The 20,682-nt window shown below is 45.6% G+C and overlaps 1 protein-coding gene across 7 annotated transcripts in view; it reads left to right on the top strand.

The window, feature by feature from the left end:
• Positions 1–20,682, top strand: part of CLIP1 (CAP-Gly domain containing linker protein 1) — a 145,767-nt gene that overhangs the window by 14,199 nt on the left and 110,886 nt on the right. For all 7 annotated transcript variants that reach the window (XM_069755622.1, XM_069755615.1, XM_069755603.1 and 4 more), the window contains exon 2: positions 12,552–12,753. In XM_069755622.1, coding sequence (XP_069611723.1) covers positions 12,639–12,753 — 115 coding nt within the window. In that variant the 5' untranslated portion in view covers positions 12,552–12,638. The remainder of the gene's footprint in view (positions 1–12,551; positions 12,754–20,682) is intronic.

Genomic DNA, 20,682 nt, shown 5'->3' with positions numbered 1-20,682 from the left:
ATCAACTCAACAATAAAGATGCTGTTCAAAAATTGTTTTATGGTAGTAGTCGATTTAAAAGATGCCTATTATCATGTGCCCATTCATGAAGATTTCCAACAATTCCTGAGGGTAGCAGTATTAATGGGGGGAGTAGTTCACCATTTTCAGTACAGAGCACTTCCCTTCGGTATAACTTCTGCCCCTAGGGTATTTAGAAAAATAATTGCGGAGGTTATAGCACATTTGCGGGAATCTAATATTCTTATTGTCCCCTACCTTGATGATTTCCTCATAGCAGGGAACTCGGTGGAACACTGACTCAATTAGAGGTAACTAGAGGGAACACCTGGGCTGGATAATTAATTATGAAAAATCCCGGTTGCAGCCCCTAAAAATTTAAAAGTTTTTAGGGTTGTTATTAGATTCAACTACACAAGTGTCTCCTTCCAGAAAATAAATTAAATCAGATTCAGCATCAGGTATTAAAGGCGATTAATACCTCCTCTATGACCCTTCGACAAGCTATGTCCCTGCTGGGGTCCGTCACATCATGCATCCCAGCGGTAAGATGGGCACAGTTTCATTCTAGACCCCTTCAGAAAGATGTTTTGATTAATTACAAAATCTTGAGGGGTGTATTAGGGGAAAAAATTACTTTGAAATCAACAACTCTTGAATCCCTAAAGTGGTGGCTGGGTCGGGATAATTTATCGGCAGGGGTTCCCTGGGTAACAGATATATCCCGTGTGATAACTACGGATGCTAGCTCCTCAGGGTGGGGGGCTTACATGAATGAATTGTGGTTCAGGGACAATGGGAACCATACACAACGTCTTCATCCAATCAGAGGGAATTATTGGTAACTGAGTTGGCAGTTAAAAAAACTCCTCATGTATCTGCAGAGCCACCACATCAGGATCCTCTCTGACAACCAGGTGGCAGTCGCCTATATAAATCATCAAGGTGGAACGCGTTCCGATACTCTGATGCAGGTCACAGATCGCCTGCTCCAGATGGTAGAGGCGAATTTTCAATCTTTGACTGCTCTCCACATCAGAGGAAAGGAAAATATAAAAGCGGACTTTCTCAGCCACAATATACTAAGACAAGGGGAATGGTCTCTAAATGGAGACATCTTCAATCAGATTGTCAGCCGATAGGGTCGGCCAGTGGTGGACCTATTTGCTACAAGAGACAACAAGAAAGTAAAAAACTTTTGTTCTCTGAATCCCAGGGAAAATCCGCTGGCAGTGGATGCATTCCTCATAAAATGGGATTTTACTCTGGTTTACGCCTTCCCACCATTGATCCTGTTACCTCTAGTGGTGAATAAAATCAAAGAAGATCGTGCGAAGGTCATTCTGATTGCTCCTTTCTGGCCCAGGAGAACCTGGTTTGCATGGCTCAGAACAATGTCGGTAGGTGATCCCTAGGTGCTGCCAGACATTCCGAATTTACTTTTCCAGGGGCCGGTATTCCATCCACAAGTGAAGGGACTCCATTTAACGGCTTGGAGCTTGAGCGATCATTATTAAAAAATAAAGGCTTCTCCTCTAATTTGGTAGATACTCTTTTAAAAAGTAGGAAGCAGATGACAACAAGAATTTACTCTAGAACCTGGAGAAAGTTCCTGACTTCTTCAGATTTTAACATCAATGAAGGAGTACCGATACGCCAAATATTAGAATTTCTGCAGCGGGGGTTAGTTAAATCTCTCTAGAAGCACTCTGACAAGTACAAGTGTCAGCACTTGGTGCCCTGTTCTCGTGTAATATTGCCAATAATTATTGGGTGTCGAGATTCGTTAAGGCAGTCGGTAGAGCTAGACCGTTACATAAAAATAAAATGGTACCTTCGGACTTAAATCTAGTCCTTTCTTCTCTAACAAAAGACCCCTTTGAGCCCTTAAATGAAGCCTCAATCAAAATTTTATCTCTCAAAACAGCTTTTCTGATAGCTATAACATCGGCTCGCAGAATAGGAGACATCCAGGTGCTTTCTAGACTTCCCCCGTATATGGAATTTTTACAGGATAGAGTTCTCCTCAGGCCACACCCAGCCTACTTACCAAAGGTAGCTTAGCAGTTTCACAGATCACAGGAGATAGTTTTACCTTCATTTATCCCTAATCCTTCTAACCCTAAAGAAAATGAACTCCATACATTAGATGTCAGGAGATGCCTTTTACAATATATATCCGTTACTGATAACTGGAAGAAAGATAATGCACTATTCCGATCCTTTCAAGGTCCTAGGAAGGGGGTTAGAGCGTCAAAATACACACTAGCTAAATGGATTAGGGATGCTATCTCTCTGGCTTACATGGCAGGTGGGGGTCTGGCTCTGCAGAATCTGAGGGCGCATTCCACCCGAGCCATGGAATCATCCTGGGCGGAAAGGTCTGGAGTGTCAATCAACCAGATATGTAAGGCGGCCACATGGTCATCCCCTTCCACCTTTTTTAAGCACTTTTTTAAGCATCGGTTGGACTTGGGGTTCTCCTCAGATCTCACCTTCGGGTTAGGGGTGCTGCAAGCTGTGGTCCCTCCCTAAAATGGCTTACATCTCTATAAATCTCTCGTGGTGCTGTCATGGGAGTCCGAATAAAGCATTAAGCTACTTACCGGTAGCGGCATTTTTCGGAGGCCAATAACAGCACCCTTAGTTCCCTCCCTATTCACATGGGGGTTGCACTTCCATAGAATGTAAAAAAAAAAAAAAAGTGTCTCATGTGTAATATCTGGATTGTTACTTTATTAAAGATATTGTTTTTAACTGTATATAATGTTTGCTTGTCATTAACTGTGGTAGTCCTCTCAGGCTCTGTAATACAACTGATACGTGGGAGAGGTGCCACCCTTTTGTATCTGTGGGTTTTCTGCTCCTAAGGGGCGGATCCCCTCTTTCGTGGTGCTGTAATGGGCCTCCGAAAAATGCAGCTACTGGTAAGTAGCTTAATGCTTTTCTGTCACATAGACCCGTCCAAGTCACTTCAAATATGATGTGATCCCTAAAGAAATTTTTATTTTTTTTTTTAAAGAAAAATGAGAACGCACTGGTCAACTTTTAACCCTTATAATTTCCTAGCCAAAAAAAAAAGTTTCAAATTGTGCTGATTTAAAGTAGACATGTTGGAAATATTGTTTAGAAACTACTTTGTAGGTCATAACACTGATTTAAGGGCATAAAAATTAAGTTTGAAAATTGCAAGCTTTTAAAAATTTTCGCCAAGCTTCCGATATTTCCACAAATAAACTCAAATCGTATCGAACAAATTTTACCACTATCATAAAGTACAATATGTCACGAAAAGAGTCTCAGAATCAGTGGGATCCGTTGAAGCGTTCCAGTGTTGCCTCATAAAGTGACAGTGGTGAGAATTAAAAAAATTGGCCGGGTCATGAAGGTTAAAGCAGGCTTCGGGTGAAGGGGTTTAAACGTGCTGCCAAACAGTAGGGGATAAGAGCGCACAGAACGATGTATGGACTCATAGATCTTCTAAAAAAGGTGAGTTTATACTGGGTTATTAGGGAATGCTTTCCCTATTGGTCTGGCTAAATAGACTGTCAATAACCCCCAAAATGTTTGTTTTTTGGGGGTAAAATGATTTTTAAGCTAGCATTAACCCTTAACGAGTGCCGATACGCCTTTTAACGGCAGCAGTTATGGGTACTTATTCCCCAGCGCCGCTTTTTAACGGTGCATAGACATAAGGGTATAGTTCCCTTCAGCATCAGAAAATCTTCGGATGAATATGATCAGGGCTGGTTTTTACGGTCCCCTGTCACGTGATCAACAATATTCACCAAATAAAGGCAATCACAAAAAAAATAAAATCCGATTTACAATTTATTTCTCTTTTCTGCTATGATCTAGCATATCAAAGAAGAGAGAGTCCAGCGGCCCTCTGCGTCATCTTCCTGGAAGAAAATGGCTGGCGTATGCACAGTGCGCCCTGCCGAGATCTGCCAACTGGTACCCTACAACAATAGGACATTTTTCCTATTGGTTCCTTTTGATCACTGTGATAGGGTCTATCGCAGTGATGAAAATAAATCAAATAGTAAATCAAACCCCCTTTGTAACACCTTAGCTAGATAATAAAATAAACATTTTTTTTCCATAGTTTGCCTTTAGGGCTGTGGTTAGGGTTGTGTTGGGGTTATTTATTAGGCTTTTGCTTATATAGCGCTATCTTATTGCGCAGCGTTTTACATATAATATCATCGCTTTCCCCAGTGTGTCTCACTATCTAAATTCCCTTTCAGTATGTTGTTGGAGTGTGGGATGAAACCCATGCACGCACAGGAAGAACATACAAACTCCTTGCAGATGTTGTCCTTGGTGGAATTTGAACCCAGGACCTCAGTGCTGCAGTGCTATCCACTGAGCCATCCGGGTTGGGGTTGCTGTTAAGAATTAAGGGTTTTTCAAAGTTAAAAAAATAAATAAATATGGCTAGTGTTGAGTTCAAGAGCTCGCTACTCGAGTTTGCATCAAGTGCTCAGATATGTACTGTACCGAGTATCGCAGATCCCTGCATGTTTTTTTTTCTGTTGTCTAACAGCCATGAAACATGAGGGGCAAGGACTCGAGCATGTCACTCCAGCCCTCGCGATATTCGATGCAAACTGAGTAGCGAGCGCTTGTGCTCTACACAAATGACAACATTTTCAATATGACAACCTAACGTTATCAAATTCTGTGACGTCATTGTGGGTTAAAAATGCTCACCCCTGGATAATATCCTTGAGGGGGGTTACTTTTTTTTTTTTTTCTTCACTGTTTAGGCACATCAGGGGTTCTCCAAATGTGACATGGTGCCCGCCATTGATTCCAGACAATTTTGCGTTCAAAAAGCCAAATGGTGCTCCCTCCCTTCTGAGCCCTACCATGTGCCCAAACAGTGGAGTTCCCCTGCATATGAGGTATCTGTGTACTGAGGAGAATTTGCACAACAAATTTTGTCATCCATTTTCTCTTGTTACCCTTGTGAAAATAAAAGTTTGCGTCTAAAGTTAATTTTTTGTGAAAAAAGTTAAATTTTAATGTTTTCCTTCCACATTGCTTTAGTTCTCATGAAGCACCCAAAGGGTTAATAAACTTCTTGAATGGGGTTTTGAGCACCTTGAGGGGGGCAGTTTTTAGAATGTTGTCACTTTTGGGTATTTTGTCATATTGACCACTCGAAAGTCACATCAAATGTGGTGTCCCTTAAAAACAAAATTGGTAAATTTTGTTGTAAAAATAAGAAATCGCTGAAACTTTTAACCCTTATAACTTCCTAACAAAAAACAACTTCTAACATTGTGCTGATGTAAACTTGACTAGTGGGAAATGTTATTTATAAACAATTTTTGTGCCCTTAAATTGGAGTGCTGTCAAAAAATAAAGTTAGTAAATAGCAAAAAAAAAATTTTATTTTTACCAAATTTTTTTTCCCCCCATAAATAAAAGCAAGTCATTTTTAAGAGTTGTTTCCACTAACCTGAAGTACAATATGTCACGGAAAAACCGTCTCCGAATCAGTGGGATCCGTTGAGGCGTTCCAGAGTTATATTCTCGTAAAGCGACAGTGGTCAGAATTGTAAAAATTGGCTTGGTCACTAAGGGGTTATAACCATAGTTCTCAGTAGTTTGTGTACACTAGATGAACTATGTGCTGTTGAGAACAATAAAGGATATACTGTGTGCATAGAAAGATCATATCAGTCATTGTTCTGTGTACATGGAAGTGTGGTAGGCCGGTCTGCAAGGATTATTAACGACTGCTGATCGGCTACACAGTTGGCATTTAAAGGGAGCCTGTCAGCAGACTTTGCCGCTATAGGATGCGGCCACCGACTTTCAGGGCTTATATACAGCATTCTATAATGCTGTAGATACGCCCCTGGTCCGACCTGGAAGTGAAGAAATATAAGTTATATTATACTCACCCAGAGGGCGGTCTGGTCCGATGGGTGTCGCAGGTCCGGGGCCTCCCATCTTCTTGTGATGCCGCCCTCCTGCTTCTTCAACGCTCCCTGGTATCTCGCTCCTGCGCATGCTTACTTCTCTGCCCTGTTGAGGGCAGAGTAAAGTACTTCAGTGCCTGAGCCTCTCTGACCTTTCCCATCACCTGCGCACTGCTAGTCACTGGTCTGAGCTGTCAATCTCCAGGGGCACATGATCCCGACCCAGTTGGCAGGAAGATGGGAGGCAGAGGATCTGATGTGCACTTCAGGAGAAATAAGAGTAGATGGTGTTGTAGATACAGCAGATAGTATACAACATGATAAAGTAGTTTTCACTCTGCCGGAATTGATGCCATGTTGCTATGATTTGAAACTTGACAACAGTAAAACTTGTATAGCAGATAAATGACACGTAACATTGTATAACTTTTATTGTTAGAGGTTCCTGTTTTACTGTACGTTGTTCCTAAAGACTGTTGGCTGCATGCATTAAATAGCTTTTCCAGGTCACCACCTGACAGCACACTGGAGGACGTCCTTCTTATCCTTGATGGGACAGGAAACACGAGAGGTTAAAAGGACCCTCCCCCCACCACCCTTCAGTGTTTTTCCTGTCCCATCATGGATAGGAACGGACGAGAGGAAAATCTACCGTTCTCTGCGGGGGGATTTGGATCGGGAGGGCTCTGCCTCACCCTTCCCTCCATGAGGCACCCGCTGGCTGACACCTGCCCAAGGGTCCCTCAGCCTACCAGTGTAGCGCTACTCCTGGTATGGGGATCGCTTCTCCCTGGCGGGAGCTCTTGATCCTTCCGTCGCGCCCCCTGGTGCGAGCGATCCCAGCGGCGGCCTCTGCTGATGCCGGCGTCTCCATGCAGCCGCTGGGGGAAGCAGATCCTCGCTGCACCATCCTCTCTTTCCGGCCGCGCGTCACTTCCGGTTTGCGGCTGAGGGGGCGGACGGCGTCTCTGAAACAGGAAGAGAGTGGTGGAGAGCGCGGGAGCGCTAAACAGATGAACAAAGGAACAGAATAAAAAAAAAAGGGATGCTAGTGTTTGCTATATCATTTTTTTATAGGCAGCCTCCTTGTCCGAGAAATCAGTAAAGAAGCCCGGTAAAAACAAGAAGTGCCCTATCTGTGCAGTTAAACTGAAGGATACCTGGCAGAAACCCCTATGTGAAGCATGCACCTGCAGAATCATAGGAGAGGAACAGGCTTCTCTTATGACAAATGAGAGCCATGATAAGAGGGCTTCGGTTTCAAGTCTGGTACTCCCTCAAGCCTCCCCTTCACCTTCAGAGAGACCGAGGAAAAGGCCGAGGGTCGATTACTCTTCTGAAGACTCGTCATCTTTCGGGTCGGAGTTAGAGGAGGAAGAAGAGAGTAGAGATCCTCCGGAGAAAGGGAGAAGATATTTGTTCTCTGCCGCAGACACAGGAGAACTGTTGGAGGCGGTTCGGCATACTATGCAGATCGAGGAGCCACAGCCGTCTTGTTCTGTTCAGGATGAGATGTTCGGGGGCTTGCGCTCGCAGACCTCTAAGGTCTTCCCTGTTAACTCCCATATCCGATCCATGATTCTGGAGGAATGGGAGGAAGCGGAGAAGAGACTGACTATCCCTAAGGACTTCAGACTTCGTTTGCCGTTTGATCCAGACGAAGTCAAAGAGTGGGTCGATATACCTAAGATAGACATACCATTGGCTAAAGTATCCAAAAGGACTGCAATTCCTTTTGAGGACTCTTCCAATCTAAAAGAACCCATGGATAGGAAAGCAGACTGCCTTTTAAAAAGGGTCTGGGAAAGTTCTTCGGCGATTATTGGAGCAAATATTGCAGCGACATCAGTGGCTTGCTCCATGGATCTTTGGTTAGATGATCTTCAGGATCAACTAACAGCCAAAACTCCCAGGGAAACTATCCTGAAATCCCTACCTTTGCTAAAATTAGCAACCACCTTTTTGGCAGACGCGTCCGCAGAGTCTGTTAGGTTCGCGGCTAGGGGTCAATCCCTATCTAATGCAGCCCGAAGAGCTATTTGGCTCAAAAGCTGGTCGGGTGATATGCATTCCAAGAACAAATTGTGTTCTATACCCTTTTCCGGGGGCAGGGTCTTCGGACTGGTCCTCGATGATATTTTAGAAAAGGCCGCAGACGTAAAGAAAGTGTTCCCGGAAGAAAAACCTTAAAAGTTCCAGCCCTTCCGGAGACCCCGCTATAATCAAAAACCCGATTACAGGGGTAAGGGAAGACAAGGTAGATGGAGTTACCAGAAAGGAGGGGATAGCAGGCCCCAGACCAAAGACTCGAACTACTCGGGGTCAGGGTCTAGCTACCGCAGGAAATGACGCCATCAGAGTAGGGGGTCATCTGGCTGGATTCCTGGGAGGATGGAGGGAGATAACGAGTCCATGGGTCTTACAGATAGTGTCCCAGGGATACAAAATAGAATTTACATCTCTTCCTCCCGAAAGGTTCCTGGTGTCCAGCTCCCATCTAAAATCGTCATCCCCCATGTGGTGAGATATTCAAGACCTCTTAAAAATGGCGGCTATTGTTCCGGTACCCCCTCGGGAAGAGTGCAGAGGTCTTTACTCCAATCTCTTCTCAATAACAAAACCGTCGGGAGAATCAAGGACAATAATAAATTTGAAACACCTAAACAATTGGGTCCTATACAAGAGATTCAAAATGGAGTCGATTCGGTCTACCATCCCTCTATTGGGAAGAGGTATGGTGATGTGCATTCTAGATTTAAAAAGTGCATATTACCATGTACCCATTTACCTAAATCACCAGAGGTTCCTGCGATTCGCGGTAAACATGGAAACAAAGGTCTACCATTTCCAATTTCGCTGTCTCCCCTTCGGCCTGGCATCCGCTCCCAGAGTTTTTACAAAACTTATGGTAGAGGTGGTCGCCTATCTGAGGAATCGGAATATAATGGTGATTCCCTATTTAGACGACTTTTTAGTAGCGGCAGACTCAGCAGACCAGCTCAGGATCAACTGTCAATTCCTCATTTCAACACTAGAAAGTCTGGGGTGGATTATAAATTGGGAAAAATCAGATTTCAATTCCAAAATCCAGAATAAAATTCCTGGGAGTCATGCTCGATTCACAAACAAGGATGTCCTTTCTACCAGAAGACAGGCTAAAGGGCATAATAGAGAAGAACTGTCACTTTGCTCGAGGCCGAAATACGATCAGAGACGGGATGAAAGTGCTGGGATTAATGACAGCCTGCATCCCTTGCGTGAGATGGAGTCAGTTTCATTCTCGACAGCTTCAGCAAGGAGTTCTGAGGAGCTGGAACAGAAAACAGAACTCACTAAACCGGACTCTGAATCTTACCTTTTCAGGTCAAAAGATCCCTGGTGTGGTGGACTCTCTCCAGAAACCTCCGTCTGGGGGTACCATGGCTTCAAACACCAAGCGTATCGGTTACGACAGATGCAAGTCAGCATGGTTGGGGAGGTCATATCCAAGGAAGATATTTCCAAGGTCGCTGTGAAAGAAGAGACAGCAACTAATCGAACCACAGAGAACTACATGCGGTTTGGAAGGTCTTAACGGCGGCGTAACATCTTCTGCAGAACAAACATGTAAAGGTCTTCTCAGACAACACGACAACGGTAGCCTTCCTTCGGCATCAAGGGGGCCCAAGACATATGGCATTACAGGATCTGGCGGAACAGATCTTCAGGTGGGCAGAAAGGTCGGTTCTGTCAATCTCGGCGGTACACCTGGAAGGTTCCAAGAACCAGTTGGCGGATTTCCTCAGCAGGAAAAGTGTATCCCCTACAGAGTGGGAACTGAACAGTGAGGTATTCGGAGATCTTTGTCAACGTTGGGGGAAGCCGACGGTCGATCTATTTGCTGCAAAGAAAAATGCAAAGGTCAAGATCTTCTACTCCCTATACCCCTGGGAAAGCCCAGCCGCGATCGATGCCTTCTCACAGCCCTGGAACCACGGTCTTCTGTATGCGTTTCCTCCTCTAGCAATGATCCCAAGAACACTCAGGAAAATCTGCGAGGACGGGGCCAAGGTCATCCTCATAGCTCCTCACTGGCTGAAACAAAGTTGGTTACCATTGTTAAGGAAACTGTCAGTAGGAAAACCCCTCCTGTTACCAGAAAGAGAGGATCTTCTTCTACAGGGTCCAGTTCTACACCAGAATCCAGGAGCACTTCAGTTGGCGGCCTGGATCCTGAACGGAAGGTCTTGAGGGCGACAGGTCTTTCAGATGACGTCATTTCTACCCTTCAAGCCAGCAGGAAGCCGGTGACATCAGCTATCTATACAAAGATATGGAAGTGATTTTGTGGGTTTTGCGGGGAGATGACAGTTGATACTGACCATCCAAATATCCCAAAAATTCTTGACTTCTTGCAGTCAGGATTTCAAAAATGTCTTACAGAGTACATTAAGGGTCCAAATAGCGGCCCTATGTGCCCATCCCTGGATTAGTCTATTCTCTAGGGCAGTCCAGAGACTAAAACCATTAATTAGAAGATCAGTCCCTCCGTGGGATCTGAATTTGGTTCTGAATTTCCTATGTGATCAGGCGTGGGATATATCAGGGGATATAGAAATTAACAAACTCTCCCTTAAAACCGCATTTTTAGTTGCAATCACGTCGGCAAAAAGATTGGGGGAACTACAGGCTCTATCGGTACAGAACCCGTATTTACAAATCTTCGAAGATAAATTAGTACTTAGACTCGATCCGGCTTTTCTCCCTAAAGTAGTTTGATACTAATATGAATCAGGAGATTGTGTTACCGTCGTTTTGCCAGTTCCCTAAAAAACAAAAGGAAAGATTTTACCACAACCTAGATGTAAGAGACACTGTACTCAGGTACCTCGATTTATCTAGACCCTGGAGACAGGACAACAATTCGTTCGTTCAGTTCAGGGGTCCAAACAAGGGGAAAAAAGCGTCTAAAGCGACTATCGCACGGTGGATAAAATCTACAATCAGTTTAGCCGATAAAGCTAAAGGGCAGAGTTCCACGGTCAACATCAAAGCCCATTCATCTAGGGCCATGGCCACGTCATGGGCAGAGAAAGGGGGGGCAACTGCAGATCAGATCTGCAGGGCTGCATCATGGTCTAGCCTTAGTACCTTTTCTAAACACTATGTTAGATGTAGTATCGCCTCAGTTGGCCTTTGGTAGAAAGGTACTTCAAGCAGTGGTCCCACCCTAAATACCATTCTTCTTTGGTATTTCTCCAGTGTGCTGTCAGGTGGTGACCTGGAAAACAGTAATTAGACCTACTGGTAATTGTATTTCCAGGAATCCATCCTGACAGCACTATTAGTTCCCTCCCTATTGTATGATCTTTATACTCATGTGATGTAACATTTGTATGACTGATTATTTTGTTGGAATAAACCTTTGTTTTTGCATCCATCTAGATGTGTCAGGGTATGTGCACACGTCAGGATTTCTTGCAGAAATTTTCCTGACAAAAACCGGACATTTCTGCCAGAAATCCGCATGCGTTTTTACCGCGATTTTGACGCGTTTTGATGCGTTTTTGGTGCGTTTTTCCCAAATGCATAGAATTTCGGGAAAAACGCAGAAAATCCGCAAAAATAATGAACATGCTCATTTTTTTTACCGCGATGTGTTTTTTTCGCGGGAAATAAAGCATCCATGTGCACAAAACATGCAGAATGCATTCTAAATGATAGAATGCATAATGTATGCGTTTTTAATGAGTTTTTATAGCGGTTTTAGCGTGAAAAAACGCAACGTGCACATGGCCTCACTTTGGAAAAGCACTGAAGGGTGGTAGGGGGAGGGTCCTTTTAACCTCACGTGTTTCCTGTCCCATCAAGGATAAGGACGTCCTCCAGTGTACTGTCAGGATGGATTCCTGGAAATACAATTACCAGTAGGTCTAATTACTGTTTTTTTTGCCCTATAAAACAAATATGCTTATGATAAAATGACAGCGAACTTTGGTAGACTGTATATATTGTTCCATATGCCAGTGTTAACATGAAGCTATCTGCAGGATGAAACTTGTAAATTTACTAAGAAGCACTTGCCTCTTAATAAATGTGAGAGATCTTTTGCCGATCATAGAATTCAGTTTTTGCCATATGTCACCAGTTATTCACGGTGTAAGTTATATGTACATTTTTCTGTATGGGGGATATCCTGCCTCTCCGACTAAGGCCGGTGTCACACTTGCAAATGCAACGTGAGAAACTCGCAACTCAATACCTGGCACTGCCGCCAGCACTTGGGACCGGAGTATGCGGCTGCATGTATTTCTATGCAGCTGAACGCTTCGGTCTGAACCGCCGGCAGCAGCTGCCGGGTATTGAGGCGAGAGACTTGGCGAGTTTCTTGCATTGCAGTTGCAAGTGTGACACCGGCCTAAGCGATACCCTTTTTTTTTTAAAAAAAAAAAAAAAAAAGAAAATAAAAAATCGAAAGCATTGGTAAGGAGTAAGGAGCTTTAGTAGCAAATGTGACATTCACAAAAACTGGTGTTAAGCCAATGAAAAGTATCCTACAGCATATATCCAATGTAACTTTGGGATTTGTTAAGTATTTCAGCCTATATCACTTTACTATTCTGTTTTTCTTTGCAGATTTAATATTTGTCCTTTTGATAAAGGAGTTCAAGCACTATCAATGGTTTTATTAAGATAACAGTTTGGGACAACTTTGGATTTTGAATGAGAATGAGTTCACTAAAGCCAAGTGGGCTTAAAGCTCCTTCCAGAATAGCGAAGCCAGGAGCTGTAACGACAAAGTCATCCGCTACTACTTCTGCTGCTGTTACTGCTGCTGGTAAGAATATTACAATTCTGATGTGGATTTTTAAAGTAAATGCAACATTCTTATTAAGTTTAAAGGGAATCTGTCAGCAAGTTTTTGCTACCTCATCTGAGAGCAACATCATGTAGAAAATGAGACCCTGAATCCAACAATGTATCAGATTAGAGTTTTTAGATTAAGCATACAGCATACCTGAGAAAGCTAACCCCGCCCACATCGGGCTCCGTATTTACATTGTTGAGTGACCGGCTTACCACAGGAGGGGGGAAAGGGGGGGAATAGGAATTATTCACAGCAATGATGTGCTAGTAATATAACCTTCTGTGTAAGTAAATGGCACATAGCTTAACTCCTTAATCCCATATGACGTACTATCCCGTCAAGGTGACCTGGGACTTAATTCCCAGTGACGGGATAGTATGTCATATGCGATCCGCCGCGCTCACGGGGGGAGCGGGGCCGATAGTCAGCTGACACCCGTCCACGATTGCAGCTGACATCCGGCACTATGTGCCAGGAGCGGTTACGGACCGCTCCCGTCACATTAACCCCCGCTACACCGCGATCAAACATGATCGCAGTGTTCCGGGGGCATAGGGAAGCATCGCGCAGGGAGGGGGCTCCCTGCGTGCTTCCCTGAGACGATCGGTACAAGGCGATGTGCTCACCTTGTACCGAGCGTCTCCTCCCTGCAGGCCCCGGATCCAAAATGGCCACGGGGCTACTTCTGGGTCCTGCAGGGACTACTTCCGGGTTCAGAGCAGGCGTTAGTAAGCAAGGAGTAGGGCACACCAGATCGCTGATCTGACACAGTGCTCTGCAAAGTGTCAGATCGTCGATCTGTCAATATACAGTGATGTCCCCCCTGGGACAAAGTAAAAAAAAAATTTTTTAGAGGTGTTTAAAAAAAAAAAAAAAAAATTCCTAAATAAAGAAAAAAAAATATTTTGTTCCCATAAATACATTTCTTTATCTAAATAAAAAAAACAGTAAAAGTACACATATTTAGTATCGCCGCATCCATAACGACCCGACCTATAAAACTGTCCCACTAGTTAACCCCTTCAGTGAACACTGTAAAAAAAGAGGCAAAAAAACGCTTTTATCATGGCGCCGAACAAAAAGTGGAATAACACGCAATCAAAAAGACGGATATAAATAACCATGGTACCGCTGAAAACGACATCTTGTCCTGCAAAAAATGAGCCGCCATACAGCATAATCAGCGAAAAAATAAAACTTAGTCCTCAGAATAAAGCGATGCAAAAATAGTTATTTTTTCTATAAAATAGTTTTTATAGTATAAAAAGCGCCAAAACATAAAAAAAATGATGTAAATGAGGCATTGCTGTAATCGTACTGACCCGAAGAATAAAACTGCTTTATCAATTTTACCAAACACGGAACGGTATAAACTAAAAAAAAAAAGAAATTCATGAATAGCTGGTTTTTGGTCATTCTGCCTCACAAAAATCAGAATAAATAGCGATCAAAAAAGGTCACGTGCCTGAAAATGTTACCAATAAAAACGTCAACTCGTCCCGCAAAAAACAAGACCTCACATGATTCTGTGGACCAAAATATGGAAAAATTCTAGGTCTCAAAATGTGGTAACTCAAAAAATATTTTTTGCAATAAAAATATAAAAATCCGCTAGAAAACCCGCTAGAAAAGTAAATCAAACCCCCCTTCATCACCCCCTTAGTTAGGGAAACATAAAAAAATTAAAAAAAGTATTTCCATTTTCCCATTAGGGTTAGGGCTGGGGTTGGGGCTACAGTTAGGGTTGGGGCTACAGTTAGGGTTGGGGCTAAAGTTAGGGTTAGGGTTGGGACTAAAGTTAGGGCTGGGATTACATTTAGGGGGGTGTTAGGGGTGCGGTTAGGAGTGTGTTTGGGATAGGGTTTCAGTTAGAATTGGGGGTTTCCACTGTTTAGGCACATCAAGGGCTCTCCAAACGCGACATGGCGTCCGATCTCAATTCCAGCCAATTCTGCATTGAAAAAGTAAAACAGTGCTCCTTCCCTTCCGAGCTCTCCCGTGCGCCCAAACAGGGGTTTACCCCAACATATGGGGTATCAGCATACTCAGGACAAATTGGACAACTATTGGGGTCCAATTTCTCTTGTTACCCTTGGGAAAATAAAAATTTGGGGGGCTAAAAAACATTTTTGTGGGAAAAAAATTAATTTTTATTTTCACGACTCTGCGTTATAAACTGTAGTGAAACACTTCGGGGTTCAAAGCTGTCAAAACACATCTAGATAAGTTCCTTGGGGGGTCTATTTTCCAAAATGGTGTCACTTGTGGGGGGTTTTAATGTTTAGACACATCAGGGGCTCTCTAAACGTGACATGGTGTCCCATCTCAATTCCAGTCAATTTTGCATTGAAAAGTCAAACGGCGCTCCTTCCCTTCCGAGCTCTGCCATGCGCCCAAACAGTGGTTTACCCCCACATGTAGGGTATTGGCGTACTCGGAACAAATGGCACAACAACTTCTGGGGTCCAATTTCTTCTTACCCTTTGGTAAAATAAAACAAATTGGGGCAGAAGTAAATTTTATGTGAAAAAAAAGTTAAATGTTAATTTTTTTTTCAAACATTCCAAAAATTCCTGTATAACACCTGAAGGTTTAATAAACTTCTTGAATGTGGTTTTCAGCACCTTGAGGGGTGCAGTTTTTAGAATGGTATCACACTTGGTAATTTTCTTTCATATAGACCCCTCAAAATGACTTCAAATGTGATGTGGTCCCTAAAAAATATTGGTGTTATAAAAATGAGAAATTGCTGGTCAACTTTTAACCCTTATAACTGCTGATGTAAAGTAGACATGTGGGAAATGTTACTTATTAATTATTTTACATGACATCTCTGTGATTTAAGGGCATAAAAATTCAAAGTTGGAAAATTGCTAAATTTTCAAAATTTGCGCCAAATTTCCTTTTTTTTTCACAAATAAACACAAGTTATATTGAATAAATTTTACCACTATCATGAAGTACAATATGTCACGAGAAAACAATGTCAGAATCACTGGGATCCGTTGAAGCGTTCCAAAGTTATAACCTCATAAAGGGACAGTGGTCAGAATTGTAAAAATTGGCCCGGTCATTAACGTGCAAACCACCCTTGGGGCTTAAGGGGTTAATAAAAGATACATCGCTAAAATTCTGTGTTCTAACCCCAGCTCATGCGGTCCTCAGGTTAACCTGCTGACAAATTCCCTTTAAGAGATCTATTTAATAATGTATGCAGTATCTATTGTGAAATCTGGTGGCAGTTTTGGTCAAAGATATAAACGAGGGCTAAGCCGATAACTTAAATCTTTAGTGTTTTTGCTAAACTTAATCCAGATGAGGCTGCTTTCACACATCAGGTTTTTCTTTCAGGCACAATCCGGATCCGTTTTTTCTCCTTCGCCTCATTGGGGGACACAGGACTGTGGACTGTGGGTGTATGCTTCTGCCGCCAGGAGGCTGACACTAAGTAAACTTGAAAAAAAGTTAGCTCCTCCTCCATCGTATACACCCTGACACCGGCTACCAGAGACTCCAGTTTATGCTTAGTGTCTCAAGGAGGCACATCTCTGGGTCCTAGATCGTTGGACCCGATTTTTTTTTTTTTTTCAACATCTTTGGATTGAAGGGGCGACGGACCTTTTTGAGGGTCCGATCTCTCCAAACCATCAACGGGCAAGTACGTGCGATGTTTCTCCACGTATCCTTCCCCGCTACGTGGGATTCTTCACCGGACTAGCCCTGACCACCCTGAGGTAGCTAGACTCCAGGCTGTACAGGTGCCCATAAGATGTCCGTGTGTTCCCCCCTGATTTCTACACCCCTGCGGTGTTAGCTGGGGTGGTGGACGGTCCCTCTCCTTATCCTGGGGATAATGGAGATAGGGTTCCTGCACCGTCATTAGTTCTACGCCTCGATAGTGCGGTATGACAAGGGGGGCTCCTGGCATTACCTGCGCTTCGGGAGTGCGGTGCCTTTTTTCAGCGCTGCTGAGGCCGGCGTCATGGTGTGGCGGCGCTGTGGCATGGTCCGGCGCTGCGGCGTTGGGACAGCAGCGCTGCGGCGTGATCCGGCGCTGCAGCGTTAGGACTGCTGCGCTGCAGCGTGATCCGGCGCTGCGGCGTTGGGTCGGCGGCGCTGCAGCGTTGTCCGGCGCTGTGGCGTTATGTCGGCGACGCTGTGGCGCAGCTACGCTGCAGCGTGGTCCGGCGGCACGCGGCGTTAGGAGCGGCGCTGCGGGTATGATCAGCGCCGCTGTCCCCCCAGAGGCTTCGGCCCTGCCTGGCCGCTTCGGGCGTGGAGCAGCTTCCTGGAGCCGGGACTTCCGGCCATCGGACCGCGCTGTGAGGCTCCGCCCCCTCCGGCGCGTCACTTCCGGTTCCGGCTCTCCTCGCTCTAAGGGGGGAAAAATTGAGGCCCCGGCTTCGGGCCTGCTCCAGGCCGCAGCATCGTTTGGCGGTCCCTCCCCCCTAAGGCCTGCTGTGCATATAAGACAGCGCTTTTGGGCTCCGCATCGTGCTTTCAGGATCCATCACGGTACTCGTGGGGACACAGGACTGGGGTAAGTGCTTCTCCCTCCATCTGGCTGAAGCATTCCTTTTTTCCCAGTCTCTGGCCCTGGGTATAGCATTACGGATCGTTCTGTCTAGAAGGGTTAAGACTCACACGGTTCTTTTTACCAGTTGTGTATCTTGTAGTGCCCTTTTTCCGCACGCCCAAAGTAATCGCCTCTGCGAGGCCTGTGACTCTGAACGCGTCCAGGAGCCCCCCCCCCTGCCAGTTCTCCAGTAGTCTCTCCGGCTCCGGTCCCTCAAGCAGATGCTGGGGTAGCTCCACCGGAATGGGTCACGTCCTTGTCACAATCCATGGCGTCCCTTACTGAAGCGATCAAATCTCTGCAGACCCCGGCGGTCGGGACCGGTAATCCACCTGTCTCAGAGAGGGCCTCGGGGTCTCAGGAGTCTTCGGCCTGCAGGGGCTGCGCTCTCACTCGACAGACGCATGGAAAGCGGAATCGCAAAGCGTCGCCCAGGCACTCAGGTGCTTCCGCATCCTGGAGTTCCGCATCCCGCTCTCCTTCCCCTGCACAAAGCGGGGAAGTTGAGACTGACTACGAGTCGGAAGGGTCTCTTAATTTTGATAAACCTGGGTTTCAGGAGTCAGTAGACCGCCTAATTGAAGCTGTCAATCAGTCTTTGGGGATAGAAGACGAGCTCACCTCTTCCTCTGATCATAAGGTCTCATTTAAGCGGACTAAACGGGCCCATAGGGTCTTTTCCTCTCACCCTGAGTTCGAGGACCTGATTCGACGCAATCGGGAGCACCCGCACAAACGTTTTTCAGGGCAAAGAGCTCTGAAGGCTAGGTATCCTTTTGCTTCGGAACTTTGTAGTGATTGGGCAGAAAATCCTTCTGTAGATCCTCCAGTGTCCCGTTTAGCCTCTAACACGTTGCTATCTCTCCCTAATGGCTCATCGATTAAGGATCCTACGGATCGTCTTATAGAGAGTTTGGCTCGTTCCGTCTTTGAGGCCTCAAGCTCAGCACTTTTTCCTTCCTTTGCAGCAACTTGGGTTGCCAGGGCTATGATATCTTGGTCAGATTCGTTATCTAAGGCTCTCCAAGAAGGTAATGTGTCAGCGGAATTGGCTGAAATGTCGTCTCAAGTAGCTATGGCTGGTAGCTATCTGATTAACGCATCTCTGGATGCGGCAGATTGTGCTTCTTCGGCTGCGTCTAATGCTATTGCCATCAGAAGGGCCCTTTGGTTAAGGTTCTGGCGGGCTGATTCTACCTCTAAAAAATCTCTTACATCCCTGCCGTTTCAGGGTGGTCGTTTGTTCGGAGAAAAGCTGGATCAGCTCATTTCCGACTCCACAGGAGGGAAAAGCAAGTTTCTTCCTCAGCAGAAGGCTAGACAGCCTTTTCGGCGCCAATTTCAGGCCCGTTTTAGAACCTTTCGCTATGTCAGATGGGCCCCAGCATCAGGCTCTCCTGCGCAGGGTCGGCCCAATCAGGACCGAGACGGTCGGATCTCTTATACGGCCAGCCAAGGGGGAAGAATGCGTCCCCAGTCTTCTAGATCCAGAGGATCTAGGACTCAAAGATTTTCGGCCAAGTGACTGGAGGCCTCCTCCGGGTGTCTCCAAAAAAGTAGGCGGACATCTGCTTTTATTTCGCCAGGTCTGGCTTCAGGTAATTCACGACCAGTGGGTGGCAGAGCTCGTATCTTCAGGTTACAAGATAGAGCTGGTCCGTCTTCCTCCTTCCCGGTTCTTCCCAGGTGCAAATCTCTCCGTCAAAGCTTGTTCAATTCCATAGAGTCTCTCCGTATCAGCGGTGTCATTTCTCCTGTTCCAAAGGAAGAAAGGTTTCAGGGCTTTTATTCCAATCTTTTTGTAGTGCCCAAAAAGGACGGAGCAGTGAGGCCTATCCTAGATCTCAAACTCTTAAACAGGTTTGTCCGCGTTCGACACTTTCGGATGGAGTCTCTGCGGTCGGTCATCGCCTCTCTGGAAAAGGGAGAATTTTTGGCCTCAGTAGACATTCAGGATGCTTATCTTCATATTCCCATCTTTCCGCCTCATCAAAGATTTCTCCGGTTTGCCGTAAACAATCTACACTTCCAGTTCACGGCATTACCTTTCGGACTGGCCTCCGCTCCCAGGGTGTTCACAAAAGTCATGTCGACTGTAGTGTCCATTCTGCACTCCCGAGGTATAGTCGTCTTGCCATACCTAGACGATCTGCTGATCAAGGGACCGACATTTCAGTCTTGCAGGGAAAATGTCGGCATCACTCTGGACACCCTTTCCGGTCTAGGTTGGTTGGTAAATTTAAGGAAGTCATCCCTACAGCCGTCTCGGAAAATCTCTTTTTTAGGCATGATTTTCGACACCTCTCAAGCCCTATCAATCCTTCCCCAGGACAAGGTCCTAGCCCTTCGGCGGGAAGTGAGGAATCTTCTACAACCATACCCTCATACGATTCGGTCCGGGATGAGGGTGTTAGGAAAGATGGTTGCAACCATAGAGGCAGTTCCGTTTGCACAGCTTCATCTTCGACCCCTCCAACGAGCAATCCTGTCAGTGTGGAACAGAAATCCTCTCTCTCTCAACCGCAGATTTCGGTTGTCTTTCCAGATCAAGCAGGCTCTCTTGGTGGCTAAACAGCCCATCTCTACTCAGGGGGAAGCCCTTTCCTCCAATCAATTGGCTAGTGGTCACAACAGATGCCAGTCTCCTGGGTTGGGGAGCAGTGTTCTTCCATCACACAGCTCAGGGACGCTGGTCTCCTCGGGAATCAGATCTCCCCATCAATATCTTAGAGATTCGAGCAGTTCGGCTAGCCTTGTTACGTTTTCACCATCTTCTGGCGGGTCGCCCTGTCCGAATTCAATCGGACAATGCCACAGCGGTAGCTTACATAAATCACCAGGGGGGCACCCGCAGCAAGGCAGCCATGCAGGAGGTAAAACAGATTCTACTCTGGGCGGAGAGAAATCACTCTGTGATCTCAGCGGTCCACATTCCGGGCGAAGAAAACTGGGCGGCAGATTTCCTAAGCCGTCAGGGTCTAGCCTCCGGGGAATGGTTTCTCCATCCCGAGGTTTTTTTGCAGATATGCCATCTTTGGGGAACTCCAGACGTGGATCTAATGGCGTCCAAGGTGAATGCCAAGGTGCCCAGTTTTGTCTCTCGGTACCGAGATCCCCAGGCTATCGCCGTGGATGCGCTGGTACTGTCTTGGAACCAATTTCATCTCTCATCTGTTCCCTCCTCTGGCACTGCTCCCGAGGGTAATCAAGAAGATCAAATCGGAGAGAGTGCCGGCCATCCTGATCGCTCCGGATTGGCCACGACGTACCTGGTATGCAGACCTGGTACAACTTCTCGCCGGAGTTCCATGGCGGCTCCCTGA

Source organism: Ranitomeya imitator, chromosome 1, assembly GCF_032444005.1.
Source record: "Ranitomeya imitator isolate aRanImi1 chromosome 1, aRanImi1.pri, whole genome shotgun sequence".
In the NCBI taxonomy this organism is placed as follows: domain Eukaryota; kingdom Metazoa; phylum Chordata; class Amphibia; order Anura; family Dendrobatidae; genus Ranitomeya; species Ranitomeya imitator.
Note: the sequence above shows the minus strand (reverse complement) of the source record. Positions and strands in the feature narration are given on the sequence as shown.